The sequence below is a fragment of the Juglans regia genome, chromosome 7 (assembly GCF_001411555.2).
Source record: "Juglans regia cultivar Chandler chromosome 7, Walnut 2.0, whole genome shotgun sequence".
NCBI classification, from domain to species: domain Eukaryota; kingdom Viridiplantae; phylum Streptophyta; class Magnoliopsida; order Fagales; family Juglandaceae; genus Juglans; species Juglans regia.
The window spans coordinates 12,610,674-12,624,247 of record NC_049907.1 but is presented as its reverse complement, the minus strand read 5'-3'; the positions used below and the strand labels follow the sequence as shown (position 1 = coordinate 12,624,247).

Genomic DNA, 13,574 nt, shown 5'->3' with positions numbered 1-13,574 from the left:
AATGGTGGTTTATAACCCTACCACGGGGGTGAAACATGGAATATGGCCCAGCCACGGGTATAATGGTGGTTTATAACCCTACCACGGGGGTTAAACATGGTATTGTCCCGATGTGATATTAAATGAAGATAAGATTATAATGTTTCAGTTTAGAAATGTCAACGGATTCTATTTTTGGAATAAGTTCATTTTTTTTGAAAATTTCGCTCTAATGTTTTTGTACAAGTTTTGTTTCTACATTCTGAAAGTAAATGTTCTGTTCGGCTTATCAAATGTTATAAATGCTCATGTTTACATGCTAGTATATGCTCTCTGCTTACTGAGTTGTTGATAACTCACCCCGTTAATCTTCATAATATTTCAGATGACATCGATGGCTCAGCTGAAGATCAGTAATAGAGTCTATGGAGAAGATTAGCATTATTTTGTTGTTGGGTATCTCATGATATTAGTATTGGTGTTGGAGGTTAATTATCTTTCTTAAGTTTGCTTCAATGGATTTAGACGGTTTGTGGATACTTATGTTAATGTTATATTATTTCTAGTTGTTATTTGAGACATGAAGAAGAGTTGATTTTATTTGGGTTGTTGGATTGAATATTGGATAGATGAGTTTATTTGATTTATTTAATTGAAGTATATACGTTCGATTTGAGGTTTGGGAAAATGGATAAATTCTTGAATTTGGAAGTACTCTAGCCTTGTTAGAGTTGATTATCAGGTTTTATGAGTTAACTCTCCGGACCCTCAGGGTCGGGGTGTTACAGCTTAGGTCACACAAACTGACAGATCCCTTCTCTACATAGTTCTGAAAAAACAATAAGCACGACCAAGACAACATCTTATTAAGCAAATAGGAAGTAAAACAAAACACCCCAACAAACACACACACATGCATAATAAATACAAATTAAAAATATCGAGGTTTCCCCAAGTTTTAGCCTTGCAAGGCCGTGAGTAGTAGTAGGACCTCGTTTAAGAAAACACATTATAATTTTTTAACGCGCAAGGGAACAACCGGAGAAATAAAAAAACCGACTGTGTAACGACAAATTAAAGCATGTGTGATATAAAGGAAGGTCGGTAGGAGGAAAGGAAGGTCAGATCTCATGGAGAAGCTTGTGGCCAATCCTATAAGAGGCATAGGCATCGGTGCATGCGTATTCAACTTGACTTGAGGTGAGCTGCCGTGCCTCCCACATGCACATATGCTTGGGCTTCCTCAGATAAAGACCCACAACTTTCAAAGCCAGCTCCTTCAGCCGAGGCCTTTTAAACCGGACTGGCCATTTCCTCTTTACCAGCTCCCTGATATCCTCGCTTTTCCTACACCCAAGTCCATACCCGTTCTGGAGCTTTGCTATGTCTTCCGCTACCCTAATCCCCACAAAAGTGAAGTTCGAGTTCATCAGAAAGCTCTTTATGGATTGTGGGATGTAGTCCAGGTAGAATAGTTGAATGATTAGGCACTTTTGGTCTATGCAAAGTTGGAGCGTCGCCGACTTGTTGCTCATCCAACATATCGGATGCGGCCTCCATTCATGAACGCCTAAGCCCACAGCCACGGCTTTTCCGCCACATATTGAAAGCATTTCCCGAACCCATTCGTCTACGATGCTAGCTTCGTCTGTGACGGTTGTTTCTATGGTTTTCCCGGCAAACTTGATCGAGTATTTGGACTTGTAGGCGATGAGATTTAAAATTAAGGTGGTATTGCTGCGATTAGATGTAACCATTGCCATTTGCTAATTGGTGAGATAAATATGAGATTTTTCCGTGAAGGTTTGGTCTGGAAATTATACAGAACAAATGGGTATATTTATAGAGTTGAAATCGACTTTACTCTCAATCAACTTTGCTTGATTCATTGGAATATGTTTTACTTGAGGCTTTTTAACTTCTGTGAATTCAATCGAACGCTGTTTTCTTTGAAGGCGTGGCTTTTTTTCAATGTACTTAAAGTTATTAATAAATGTAAAGAATACTTAACTTTCTTAAAGATGTACTTAAAGATGTGGCTTTTACACCACCCAATTAGAGATTCACACCTCTCAACATTTCATAACTTTCTTAAAGAAAAGAGTGTGGAACAGTATAATTCATAATTGCCCGATACATTCTTTTCTTCCTATAACCCCAAAGTGTGGAACAGTTCAGATCACTCTCCGTCTTTGTCTCTGTCTCTTTTATATTTTTCCCATTATAAATCCATTGGAAAAAATCTTCCTGACAAAAGTACATGAGCTAGCTAGGGAATTAAATCTGAGTTTCTTATCTCAAAAAGAAACTGGGTTGATAAATATTCACTTTACTTAGTCCTAACTTCCACTAAGCATGGGCATCTTCGATTTGACGCCCATGCAGGAGGGATGTCTAGTCGTTGATCCTCTTCGTCACCTCCATTTGATTTTCTTCCTTTTTTTTCTCACCACCTTTCTCCTTACCTCTACCTTTATATAATGAAAAACCAGGTTTATCCTAACGCCAAACACTACGATCCAAGGAGGGTAACGAAGAGAGCCAAAGGGAGAGTGAGAGAGAAATCAAGGAAAAGAAAGATGTAATTGGAAACTGGGTAATGCAATCCTCCAGTGCCAACCTCACGTTGACTTCCAAGAGGGAAGAAAACACAAAAAAAAAAAAAAATTCTCTATAAATGGAATCTCTCCAACCTCAAATTGATCAACAAAAAAATGGCAACGGCCTCTTCCTTCCATTGCCACGACTTTAAAAGGATTACATATGATGCTGTAATTTAGGAAAGAATTACCGGCTTAGCAATAGAATTTCGAAATAAATAGATAAGAATTTTAACAACTAGATAAGTCTCCATCCTCCACGATTCAAGGAGCAGTTTCCGCATTGGAACCGTGCTCCAAATTTGCATCAATGGCCAGCCACTAGGAAGAACTTGACTCCGGCAAGTTTTGATGAATTCTCGGATGTCCTTTACTTCTTCATGGATGTCCTTCATGTAACTAGAAAAATTCAGCACAGCTTCACTTGGTCTAGAAGGTAACGTCAAAAAGTGGAGATCCAAAGGAGTGTGGGGTCGAAAACCATAGACCACCTCAAATGGTGTGCAACCAGTGGATTGATTAATAGAGTAATTGAAAGCAAACTCTGCCTATGGCAATACTAAGTCCCAACTTGCCTCATGATTTGCTACTAGACACCTCAATAAATTTCCCAAGCTTCGGTTGGTAACTTTGGTTTGACCGTTGGTTTGAGGAGGAAATGAGAACAGTAGCTTCGTTCCCATTCTTGCCCACAAAGTCCTCCAAAAATAACTCATGAATTTGACATCTCGATCGGACACTATGGTGGCTGGAACACCATGTAGTCGGATCACTTCTTGTAAAAATAGTGATGTTGTTTTGGAAGCATCAAAAGCCATGTGACAAGGAATAAAATGAGTCATTTTTTAAAAACAATCCACAACCACCATGATAGAATCATGCTGCAGCAGTGTCTTGGGTAACCCAAGCACAAAAGCCATACTAAGGTGTTGCCAAGGCCTATCTGAAATTGGAAAGGGGGTATAGAGACCCGCTTGCTGCTTAGTGCCTCTGTTTATTTGAAAAATCCGACAACGAGCCACCACTTTATGCACGTCGCGACTCAGTCGAGGCCAAAAGAACTGATCGGAGACTATAGCAAATGTCTTATCATAACCAAAGTGTCCCTCCAATCCCCCTTCATGAAGTTCCGTGATGAAAAATTCTCGGAAAGATCCACACGGGATGCATAGTCGAGTGCCATGAAACAAATTGCCATCCTTGATAGAAAACTCAATCTTAGCTATGTCCGTGCCATCCGCTAGCTTACCCCAAATACTACCAAAGTCTTCATCTGCAGCATATTGTTGTTTAAGGTTGTCGAATCCCATAGTATTAACAGAAGACACAACCAGCAAGTGTGGCCTGGTTAAGGCATCGGCTCCATTATTTTCAATTCTTGACTTATGCTTGATGACGAATTTGAATTGATGTAGATAATCCATCCAACGAGCATGCCTCGCGTTGAACTTACTTTGAGCATTCAAATGCTTCAATGAATCATGACCAGTATAAAGAATGAATTCTCTATGAATTAAATAAGGACGCCAATGTTTGAGAGTTTGAATCAAAGCATAAAATCCCATGTCATATGTTGAATACTGCCGACGGGCCTCATTGAGTTTCTCGCTATAGAAGGCGATAGGATGACCTTCTTGGCTGAGTACTCCTCCCACACCTACATGCGATGCATCACATGCGACTTCAAACATTTTGGAAAAATCTGGCAGTTTCAAAACTGGAGCCTCTCCCATTTTTTTTTTTTTTTGTCTCGACATATGCCTTGTCGGTAGCTGCAGTCCACATAAAAACTTTGGATCTTAAACACTCGGTAATGGGGGCCATGATGGTGCTGAAATTCCGTATGAAGCGCCGATAGAATGTAGCCAGCCCATGGAAGCTTCGTATTTCAGAAAAATTATGAGGAGCTGGTCAATATTTAATTGCTTGGACCTTGGTAGGATCGGCTTCAACTCCTTGGTCTGAAATAATAAATCCCAGAAAATACACCCGCTTCTTCATAAAAAAACATTTGCCACGATTCACATAAAACTGTTCTTTTTTCAACGTCTCTAGGACCTACTGTACATGGTTTAAATGGTCCTGCGAGCAATGGCTAAAAATTAAAATATCATCAAAATAGACAACTACGAATTTGCCCAAGAAGGGTTTGAGTGCTTGCGTCATAACACGCATGAATGTGCTTGGCGCGTTGGTTAACCCGAAAGGCATGACCAACCACTCAAATAAGCCATCTTTTGTCTTGAATGTTGTCTTCCACTCATCACCGGGACGGATTCGAATTTGGTGATACCCGCTACGAAGATCGATTTTCGTAAATATGGATGCGCCACTCAATAAATCTAGCATGTCGTCAAGCCGAGGAAGAGGAAATCAGTACTTCAACGTTATCTTGTTAATTGCTCGGCTATCTACGCACATCCTCTAAGTTTTATCCTTCTTGGGTGTAAGTAGGACTAGTATGGCACAAGGGCTAAGCCTTTCTCGGATGAAACCACTGTCTAGCAAGTGTTGAATCTGTCAGTTAAGTTCCTCATTTTCAATGGGGCTCATACGATAATGTGGTAAGTTCGACAAAGAAGATCTTGGGATTAAATCAATGGCATGTTGCATATCTCGTATTGGCGGTAGCTTTTCCTGGAACTTCTCTAGCATTTTTATAAATTCCATGGGGATACGACCATCATTCTGCTTTGTCTCACGGCTCACCACCAACAGCACCAGTTGCTCTTCCTTTAGAGCTTGAGTAAACTGCTAAATAGTCAATACTGGAACATCTTTTTTTTTTTTTTTTTTTGTACTTCAAATTCAGAAATCTACAAAAGGTCTAAAACAAACTTCCAACCTTTAAATTTAAAGGAGTAAGAATTGGCATACCCATCATATAACACCTTCCTATCGTAGAGCCAAGGTCGTCCCAATAACATGTGACAAATGGTCATGGGAACACGTCACACCAGGCCTCATCCATATATTTTTTTCCCAATGAAAACTTCACTAGGCAACAATGCTTCACCAAGATGGGGTTGTCCTCGTTAACCTAGCTTACTCAATAAGGAGTAGGGTGCTTTTCAACTTTCAAACCTAAACGATCCATTGCATCCCCAGAAATTACGTTCATCCCACTGCCATTGTTAATGATGACATTCAACGCATGACCTCCATGCTCCATACGGGTATGAAAAATATTGGTGCACCGCCAATCAAAATCATCTTGGATCTCCTTCTTAGTGCTAGTTAAGACTCGATGGATCACAAAACTAGGCAGGTCAGTTGCACCCAAATGCTCTACATCATCACCATCAACTTCATCGGCTTCTCGATCCCCTCAACTATATCAAGCATTCTGATTTCTCTTTCACACACAAAGGCCAATTTGTTTTTATCTCTCGTACGACATACCATAGCAAAGTGCCCAAACCCCTTACATTTGTAGAATTGTGGCTCGTCGCCCGTAAGTTTGGCCTTCCCTTTTTGGTCTCCCACCACAGTGTTTCTACCTTGGTCATTTGGTAAGGGTGGTTTTTGGAATGAGTAAGTTGGTGCGTGCTCCTACCTAGGATCCATAGATGCCACTCGCCTCCCGTTTGAAGGCCCCATTTGCTTCTCAACACGTAAGGCCAATTTATAAGCCTCTTCAACGTTGACGAGTCGCGCGATCAACATTTCTTTGCGTAGCTCACTACATAAACCTGTGCAGTAACGAGCAAGAGTCTGCTGCTCGTTTTCCACAATCTTACTACGGATAGTCAGCTCATGGAAACGGTCTATATACTGGTCGACAATCAATGATCCTTGCCTCAATTGTCGCATCTCTTCGAACATCATTTGTTCGTAGTCAATAAGCAAATATTTCTCCTTCAACTGCTCCTTCATTTCCTCCAAATTAGACACTGGCACACGTCAAGTACGACATAATTGTTCTTCCACGCTATGCCAACTAGCTCATGCATGCCCTTTTAATTTCATACGGATATAACAAACTTTTCTATCCTCGGACACAGCGAACCAATCAAAATATCCTCAATGGTCGTTAACCAATCTTCAAAAGCATTGGGGTCCAGCTTCCTAAAGAAATCTAGGACATCCACCTTCATCCTGTTAGTTAGTTCATCAAAAGGGTGATGGTCAATGTCACGCCCTCCCCGTCCCCTAGGAAATTCACAACCATTACGCCCAAAGTGAGCTCCACGATCACCAAATCCCCTGTCCCTCTCCCTATATTCCTCATCCTCTTCGTCCTCTTCACTATCGTTCACTACATCCTCCTGAAAAGGCCCACGCACCCTCCTATTTTGATATCCAAACTCATCTCGAGTTTGACGTTCGTCCATTGCATCCAACCTATGATTAATCTACTCAAGGACAGATGGGAGTTGGGCGAACTGTTCTTCTAGATGGGGTAGGTCAGTGTTTGGGTTTTGGTTATTCTACATATTGTAAGAATTACCACTGTGGGTTACAGGCATGAGACACCGAATTTCTTGATGAAGGAAACCTTGCTCTAATACTAAATTAATGCAATCCTCCAAAGCCAACCTCACATCAACTTCCAAGAGGGAAGACAAAAAAAAAAATCTCTCTGTAAATGGAATCTCTCCAACCTCAAATTGGTCAACAAAAAAATGGCAACTACCTCTTCCTTCCATTGCCACGACATTAAAAGGATTACATATGATGCTATAATTTAGGAAATAAACTATGAAAGAATTATCAACTTAGCAACAGAATCTCGAAATAAATAGATAAGAATTTTAACAACTAGATAAGTCTCCATCCTCCACAATTCAAGCAGCAGTTTTTGCATTGGAACCGTGCTCCAAATTATAAGCCTCTCTAAGGCCTCTTGTGCCTTGTTTGACCAAACAAAAGCATTCTTCCTTAATAGAGCAGTCAATGGAGCTACAATGGCTCCATAATCTGTCACAAACTTCCTGGAATATCCTGTTAAACCTAGAAATCCCCTTAAGACCTTCAAATTTTTGGACAGTGGCCACTCTTGCATAGCTGAAATTTTATGGGGGTCGGCCTTCACTCCTTGGGAAATTAAGTGACCTAAATATTCCACTTCATGACATCCAAACACACATTAGATTTCTTTACATAAAACTGATGGGACCTCAAAGTTTCTAGAACAGTATGCAAATGCTTTACATGTTCCTTCAAATATTTGCTATAAATCAAAATATCATCAAAGAAGACCAAGACAAACCTTCTTAAGTACGGCTTAAAAACCTCATTCATCATTCCTTGAAAAGTTGATGGGGTATTAGTAAGCCCAAAAGACATCACCATAAATTCATAGTGACCATCATGAGTTCTAAATGTTATTTTATGTATATCCCCTTCATGCGTTGTAATTTGATGATAACCAGAACGCAAATCCAATTTAGAAAAAATTTATGCCCCATAAAGTTCATCAAGCAACTCATCAATATTAGGGATAGGGTACTTATCTTTCACTGTATTTTTGTTGAGTGCACAGTAATCCACACACATCCTCCAACTTCCATCTGCCTTCCTGACCAGCAACATTGGAGAGGAATAGGGGTTTTGGCTTCCTCTAATTATGCCACTATTCTGCATCTTAGTTACCAGCTTTTCTATTTCTGCCTTTTGATAGTATGGGTATCTATAGGGGCGTACACAAGTTGGTTTTGCTCCTTCCAACAGCTCAATCTTATGGTCATGACTCCGAGGTGGAGGCAAGCCATGAGGCTCAGTAAACACATCTTCAAAGCCCTTAATAACCTGTTCCAAAACAGGTTCCATTTCTCCATTTCCCCCTCAATCTACATCATCTCTTCACCTATCAAGTGCAACCATATTCTCTTTATAGACCCCTTTCCTAAATTGGGAACATGTTCCACTTCCTCTAATGCATCAACTGGTGGTTGTAACCCTTGTAATTTAACTTTGGCACCCCTAAAATCAAACTGCATGGTGAGGTCAAAAAAGTTCCATAAAATTGATCCCAAATTTCGCAACCAATCCATTCCTAAAACCGCATCACAACCTCCTAAAGTTAATCAATAGAGATTAGCCATAACCCTTAAATTTTGTAGATGAATAGGAACTGCCCAACAGTAACCTTGGCAAGGTAGGCTATCCCTATTGGCCACTTTAACTATCAATTGGCTCTCCCCCACTAGTAGTTTTGATTTCCTTACTACATACGGATCCACAAAACTATGCGTGCTACCTGTGCCAATAAGAATCAAAACTTTTTGATGATTAATAAAGCTTTCAACTCTCATAGTCTTAGAACATTAGCATTGGACTCATCAAATTCATCTTCAAATTTTGATGAAAATTACATGTTTTTCATATATCTAAAATCTTATTATCCATAACTCTACATTGGATTAGTCATTGGATTCATCAAAATAATAATATAATATTATTTTTTTAATAATAATATTTTTAATTTTTTCTTTCATGTTTTGCAATCCCTTTTTATTGTTGATTATTTAAGGATTATTCTTATCTCGCTGTCATTGACCAATGCATAAAATTGGAACTTTGTCTCTATATCCTGTATAATTTAGCCATCCTACCATATAATTGTAGTGAAAATAATATGACAGATACCAATATAGAAGCGAAGTTGGTGAAGTTAACAAGCATGGAGATTCTATCCATAAACTAAGGTCGATGTGCTCTAATTAGATATTGAAGCCTCCTTTGATCTTCATTGGTGTTTGAAAGATGAGCACCAAAGAGCCTAGACAACAATGTGTTTCTATGGACATAGTTAACTTTGGCAAACCGTAGTCATGTGCATGGACCTCTTTGTCTGAATGTTTTTCGTTGATGTAGTTTGGGGGATCTTGCTTCTTTCTAGGAACTGCTCTAGTTCCAACATTGAATAGAATAAAAAACAGCAACAAAGAAAATGTCCAAAATGCCAGCAACTGCATGACAGCAACAAGATCTTTCACAACAAGCTCAAGAATTAACTCAACATTAAGCTGCTATCATCACACAAAATTAGGCCATCACACAATATAACTAGCAAGCATCTAAATATACCCAACAACAAGCATCTATTTTATTCTATGTTGAATATAAATCTTTGAAGCTTATGGATATCTATATATAACGCTCCCATTAATTCATTTGTTAATAGTACACCAACTCATCAGCCTCTTGTAGCAGTTTATCTTGTATACCTGCCTATTATGGTTCCTGAACATCTCAAAGTCTTAGAAAACTGCCAGTTTCCCATCAAACAGAAGCGAAGCAAGATCCATATTTTGCTTCTACTTCAGGGAAAATTAGCAGCGTTTGTACCAAAATAAGCTGGCTTTATTTTTTGCACTAACTTTAATGAATAAGTGAAGATGAAAGGTCACTGTTAATGCAAGTGTGTCTAAGTTACTCATACATTGGATCCATATAATGCAAGTGTGGATGTTCCATGTCATGTACATCGTCCTGTAACCAATTCTCAATAGTTGAAGTATTTTTAATAATAAAAAAAAAAAGGAAAGCAGCCATTTTATCAAGAACAGGAACTTCAAGAAGAACCAAAATCATAAGGCCTCCAATGTTACCTTCAGAAGATAATAGATTTCCTGGGCATACGCACAATTTATCGGACCTTTTGGGCATATGCACTAGTCTCAATAAGAGACGCAATCTCCTTCAAATCTGAAGCATTACCCATAGCCATAAAATACAGACATCGCCCAATCCAAATCAGACATTCAAACTTCAATTCCGAATTTCGAGTATGAAAAACACAATCAAACCCAACTAACCAATTTAGAAATTTAAGAAGAACAGAGATTTAGACCCAAAATACATATCATATACTTTACTGGAATGTAAATGATGATCTTACAGTGGAGAGTTGACGGAGGAGAGGAAGAAGCTGAATTAGAGTGAGCTGGGAGCACCTTCAACTCTATGTCTTGGGTCATGTTCGACGAAAATGGACCTTGAACTGGACTGGAGATAGGTTTTCACCTACTTGTTCAACACTCCAAGTGGAGAAGAGATGGGAGATAGAAATGGGGAAGGAAATGAATGAGATTAAAAGAAAAAGGAAAAATGTTAAAATGGATTCATGGGCTGTTGGGAGGGAAGAAATGGGAGAAGAAGAGAAAGGGTCTCGGAGAAGAAACGGAATCACGGGCGAAAAGAGAGGAGGCGGTTGGAGGAAGGATTTTGTAATAAAATAATAGGATAGACTTTGAACAGTGGGTCTTTAAATATGAAGATAAAAGTAAATATACTGTAGCTAAAAGTTAAAGCTTTGTGATTTACCGAATCCAATGCTAGCATTTTAACCCCAAACCTCATCAAATTTTGAAGATCCATTCGTTTTGAAGAGACTGATGCCAGTGCTCTTAGGGGATAATGAACATGCCATGGCATGTAGTGAAATGCTTAGCAGTTCACCCATCCCCTTATCTTCCCCTTCAACTCCTTTGATTCTATGACTGCTAAATTCCCTTCATTAGGCTCGGCTTCCTCACCTTCATCCCCTTCTAATCCTTCCAACAGAAATAACTTGGGTCTACTACACTTGTGACCAAGATGGAACTTTTCATTACAATAGTAGCAAAGTTCCTTCTCCCTCATTTCTTGCATTTGGGTTGAGATGATTCTTTTTATAGGAATGGTAGGTTTTTTGTTTGGGTTATAGGTATTGGTAGGGATTCAGTTTTCAGGTCTTGCTGGTTGTGGTGGTAATCTAAGTATTGGTGGTGGTGCAAGTAGCTTGGGAATATAAGGGATGATCTAAAAATTATGGTAACTATGCTTAAACTTGATACAATCTCAACTGATTTTGGTTTGGCCACTAATAAAAGTACTAATACAAAATTCATTCGTAAGCCCCTTAATTTTATTTGATAAAGCCTCAAACTCATTTTGATATTATTCTACCGTGGTTGTTTGTCTTAATTTGGTAAATGCCCCAATTGGATCCTCAAAAGTTGAGGGCCCAAAACACACCCTAAGTGCTGCAATAAAATCCTCTCAACCTCCTATAGGACCGAAATCCCTTAATCAAGAATACCAAGAAAATGCCTTCCCTTCCATATGGAAGAAGACAATCTGTAATTTTTGATCATTAGGTGTCTCAAAGTATTCAAAGAATTGTTAGCCTTAAGAATCCATTCCATAGGTTCTGACCCATCAAACTTGGAAAAATCCAATCTAAGGATCCTAGCATGTATGCCCCCCTTTTCCTTCAAACAATGGATTATTTTTTAACTAACATTTTGTATTGGATGATCCTTGTCCCGTTTGTGGATTACTTGTCTATACTACTAACTGCTCCCAGCTGGCTACCAAGTCGTTGAGTAGTTGCAACACGGCTTCCAACATGTGTTTTTGCTTGCCTTGTTCTTCTCGCAGGTGCACAGTCTCCCCTTTTAGCATGGAAACCACTTCTGCCAGTTGAGTATTGCGTGTACCCTCAGCCATGGCGTGGGAACGCGGCTGTCATACCACTGTTATGGCTTATGTAAATCTATGATAATGAAATGTAAATTATGTAGGCACTTTGAAGGGCCTGGCCTCCACTTTGTACTAACACTATTCTGGAAACTGGAATACCTCATCCATTCAAGATTAACAAATAAATAGACATCAAACAAAGACTAAGTCAAATACTAACCAACGGACTCAATAAACACAGATCCACTAACTTATAACTAACCCACTAAGGAAACTCACTCAATACATGCAAATAATTACTAACTCAATGTGGCCCATGAAAATACAATCTGGAACCAACTGAAATAAGACTCAGATGGACTTTGGTGTTTAAAGCCTAGGCAGGCCCATATGACAATAACCCGGCCCATAAGGCTTCAGACAGCAACCCTAAGGATTAGGGTTTGATCACTTGACGGCTCATAACACATTCATTCAATAAAAATGTTGACATACAACTTACTTTCTGTGTCTACAAAAAATAAGAATAATAAAAAACTAAAGAGGACAACCAGCGAACCCAACAATTCGGCTTCTTTTACAAAACAAGCAAACTCAAAACGGAAAATTGAACACAATCTAAAACTAAAATCATAAGCACTTTTTGCCAAAAAATAAAAATACACTTACCTGCATAAGTTCGAACAGTCTCCACCCTTGCCACCTCATTGGCCAATGGTGGCAGCGCTTCCCCCAATGCGGTAAGCACTGCCAATGGTGGAGATTTTACCCTAGCATATATTGAAATCAAAATAAAGAGCCTCGAAGAGGCACTCTAGGGCAAAAATCGAATATCCTCTCCAAGCATCATAGGGACATCTTCAATGTCAATTCTCGGTGCAAACCGATTGTCCTAACTGCCGTTTGGTTCTTGAGCCAAGCTGAGAGAGATGAAATCACACAATGGACAAGGAAATGGAAAAAGAGAGAGAAAAAGGGAGTGTCGGGCCAAGCTCTATGAGAGAAAGGGAGAGAAATGGAGTGGGCTCGAAAGAAAGGGAGAGAAAATGAGAGAAAATAAGGAAATGAGAGAAAGCCAGAATACTAGAGTCTCGCCATTCAAGAGGGGAAAAGGTTCCTGCCGTTGCAGAATATTTTGTAATAAAATACGCCTTCGATTGGTGAATACTGCCTCGTCAAGTATGACTTTTGCTTTTAATTTATTGTAGCTCAATAGTCTCTTGGATGAGTTTAGCTAATCCAATGTTATATTTTTTGCTTCACCGACATTTGACTAAGTTAATGTCAAAGTTGTTATTGGATATTGTGAATATCTCAAATATTCTCAGAATATTTGACTACTATTAATTATTTTATTATTACTTTTCACATGCTTTTAACTATTATTCACTACTATTCAATATTTTATTATTACATTTTTATTACTTTTTTACTATTATTCATAGAATACCTGAAAATACCTTACTATCCAAACACAACGTGGAGTATAAGTGTCTTGTCTTTCGAAAAGCTAGGCGCGAGTCTCGCAAGTGCTGCCTTCTATCTTCTTTATGGACTTTGCTGGCTTTTGCTAAGCCAAATAAG

The 13,574-nt window shown here is 39.0% G+C and overlaps 1 protein-coding gene across 1 annotated transcript; it reads right to left on the bottom strand.

The window, feature by feature from the left end:
• Positions 1-1,100: 1,100 nt before the first annotated feature.
• Positions 1,101-1,742, bottom strand: LOC108992630 (Werner Syndrome-like exonuclease). The gene has a single exon (XM_018967229.2). The coding sequence runs from the start codon at positions 1,740-1,742 to the stop codon at positions 1,101-1,103; it is 642 nt and encodes a 213-aa protein (XP_018822774.2).
• Between the last annotated feature and the right edge of the window lie 11,832 nt (positions 1,743-13,574).